Here is a 3,053-nt window from a genome sequence, read left to right on the forward strand (position 1 = left end):
ACATGCATATAAGCACACTAAAGAATAAAGAGAAAGAAATAAAAGTACTAAGGAAAAGAAAAGAAATTGAATACTAATTTCTAAAAGAAAGATAAGAGAAAAGAATATTGTTGCGATGGAGAACCCGTGAGTGGTAAGAAGAAGAATATCCCCACATGCACACCGTCTTCAGTGAGCGGCCTAAGAATAAGAAGAGAATTTGGACAGTCCGTAATAGTGCATGTAGATGAGGACTGTACCCAGAAGAATATACCTACATGCACGTTGCCTTTAGTGAGCGGCCTAAGAAGAAGAAGAATTTATACTGTCCGTAAGAAGTGCATGTAGATGAGAAATGTACTCACTCACTCACTCACACGGCCAGGGTTTCGAATCCATGCCTCAACCGAGTCCGATCAGCAAAGAATAAGAAAGAAAGAAAATAATAAAAAGAGAATAAGAGAATAAGAAAGAAAAGAAAAGAAAAGAAAGAATAGAATGAATGAAAGAAGAAAAACAGAGAAAGAAAGAAACACATAAAAGAAAGAAAAATAGAATAAGAAGCATAAAAACAGAAAATAAAATGCACATCCTATGCATTTGTGCATGTGCATCATACTTGTGCATGATACCATGCCTACTATCATGAGTAGTGAGAAATTAGAAATAAAGAAAGAATAGAGAGAACTAGAAATAGAGAAAGAACCGAGAAGAATAGAAAAGTGTGATGTAAGGAAAGAAATTCATAATATGAACAACAGAGATAGAAGAATAGCCTAGCGGATTTACTTACTGAGCAACTAGTGCTCACCCCATTGTTTTCAAATGTTTTTGTAGGAAATAGGTGAGAAGCGGTCAGATGGAACGTTGAGAAGCAAAGGGGAATGGCACTACTGTCCACCATATTATGAGATTATGTATATGATACTTTAGTTGTTGTAAAGAATTTAATATATAATAGTAAAGAAATTTTTTTAGGCCCACTACCTTCTACTTATACACTTATATGTTTTCATAACATGTTTAGTGAATTCATATTATATTTTTCAAAGTACACTAGCTAGAAAGAGTTATTGCAAGTTTATCTTTAGTCTCCCCCTGTAGAAAACTAGACACAATGATATGATCTAAAGAATCAACTGCAAAACAATTATTAGTAACTAAAGGTAAAGACATAGAATTGAAAACTAAAAATTCAATGGTTTGATTAAGAACCGTCATGTTTAGCTTTCCATTTTTCACATCGATAATGGTCCTTGTGACCATGAAGGGACGTCCTAGCAAAATAGGCAACTCACTACTATGGTCTGAAGTCTGCTTCATATCTAACCCCACAACATCAACAGGAACAATTAGTTTGTCAACTTGAACTAAAATATCTTCAAAAATACCTCTTGGATATTTCAATGATCTATCTACCAATTGCAAGGTCATTGTTGTAGGTTTTAGTTCTCCCAGTCCCAACCGTTGATAGATGGAATATGGCATGAGGTTGATACTTGCACCTAAGTCCAACATCGCTTTTTCTTCTTTCTTTTTACCAATAGTGATGTTGATAACAAAGCTCCCCAGATCTTTCAGCTTGGGTGGTAACTTGCATTGGAGCACCGCACTCGCCGTCTCTAAAATCATCACTTTCTCGTGTCGCTCATACTTATGCTTACGGGTGTTCAACTCCTTGAAGAATTTCGCGTAAGCTGACATGTTCCTGATCATATCAAGCAAGGGTAAGTTCACATTAACCTTAGATAAAATGTCATATATTTCAGAAAATGACTTATTCCATTTGCTTTTAATCAAGCATCTTGTAAAAGGCACGAGTGGAACATAAGGCTTTGGTGGCACATGTTGATCTTCAATCTCCTCACTCTGCATAGGTGCACTTGGCTATTTCCCCTCTTTCTTTTTACCTACAAAATCTGAAAAGGGCTCATTAGTTTCAAAATTGATGTCTTTGTTAATTGCCTTACCACTCCTCAAAACTGTGACTGCTTTTGCTTGCTCGGGTTGGCTTGGTAACTTCCCATGAACATGGCCTTGTAATGATTCTGCAATTTGGCCTATCTAGACTTCCATCTTCCTTTATGGCTACATCTTGTTGTTGGAATCTCTGTTCGAAGCTCTGATTTGTTTGTTGAGAAGCTTGAATGAAACTATTCAATGTCTCCTCCAATGATGGCTTCTTTGGTTGCATGATGTGTTCAGAACTTCCTTACGGCTGGTTATTTCTCCATGAAAAGTTTGGATGGTTCCGCCACCCATGATTGTATGTGTTTGAATATGGATTGTGGGGTCTTTGGTTGTAAGAGTTTATCATATTCGCTTGCTCCACAAATTCTGGAAAACACACACCTGAAGGACAAACATTAGTAGTATGGCTAACATTACCACAAATAGCACATACCTCATTGGAACTACTCTGTCCTTGCCCCATCATCATGTTGCACATAGTCTTGACTTGGTTCGTCAATTCGGACACTTGCTACGCCAACTCGGTGTTAGCACTTACTTTGTAAACTCCCTTTGTTTTCCCTCTAACACTTTTCTGTTATGAGTTGGCACCAAGCATCTCATACAACTCGTATGTCTCCTTTACAGTCTTTTCTCCCATGGCACCACTTGCAGCATTATCAACTATGGCTTGGCAAGCCTGTGTTAGTCCATCATAGAAAAACTAATTCAACAATTCTAAAGGGTATTTATGATGTGGACATTGAACTAAAATCAATTTAAATCTTTCCCAAGCCTCATGGAATGGCTTACCATCAAGTTAAGAGAAAGTAGCAATTTTACCTCTTACTTTTGCAGTCTTCGCATGAAAATAAAATTTACGTATGAATTTTTTGTAGACCGCATCCCAAGTGGTAAGTGAAGCTGGTGCCAATGACATGAACCAACTCTTCGATATGTCCTTCAATGTATATGGAAAGCATCTCATCCTCAATTGATCTTTAGTCAAACCCTACAAGGGAAAAGTTTGCACGGTTGAGTAAAAATCTCTAATAAATATCAATGGATCTTCAGTGGCCATCGCATGGAATGAAGGAAGCATCTGAAAATGGATACTCTTCAAC

At 37.1% G+C, this 3,053-nt stretch overlaps 1 protein-coding gene across 1 annotated transcript; it reads right to left on the reverse strand.

Moving 5' to 3' along the window:
- Positions 1-1,035: 1,035 nt before the first annotated feature.
- Positions 1,036-1,854, reverse strand: LOC116137414. The gene has a single exon (XM_031423096.1). The coding sequence runs from the start codon at positions 1,852-1,854 to the stop codon at positions 1,036-1,038; it is 819 nt and encodes a 272-aa protein (XP_031278956.1).
- Between the last annotated feature and the right edge of the window lie 1,199 nt (positions 1,855-3,053).

The sequence above is a fragment of the Pistacia vera genome, unplaced genomic scaffold (assembly GCF_008641045.1).
Source record: "Pistacia vera cultivar Batoury unplaced genomic scaffold, PisVer_v2 Contig324, whole genome shotgun sequence".
Taxonomy (NCBI): Eukaryota; Viridiplantae; Streptophyta; class Magnoliopsida; order Sapindales; family Anacardiaceae; genus Pistacia; species Pistacia vera.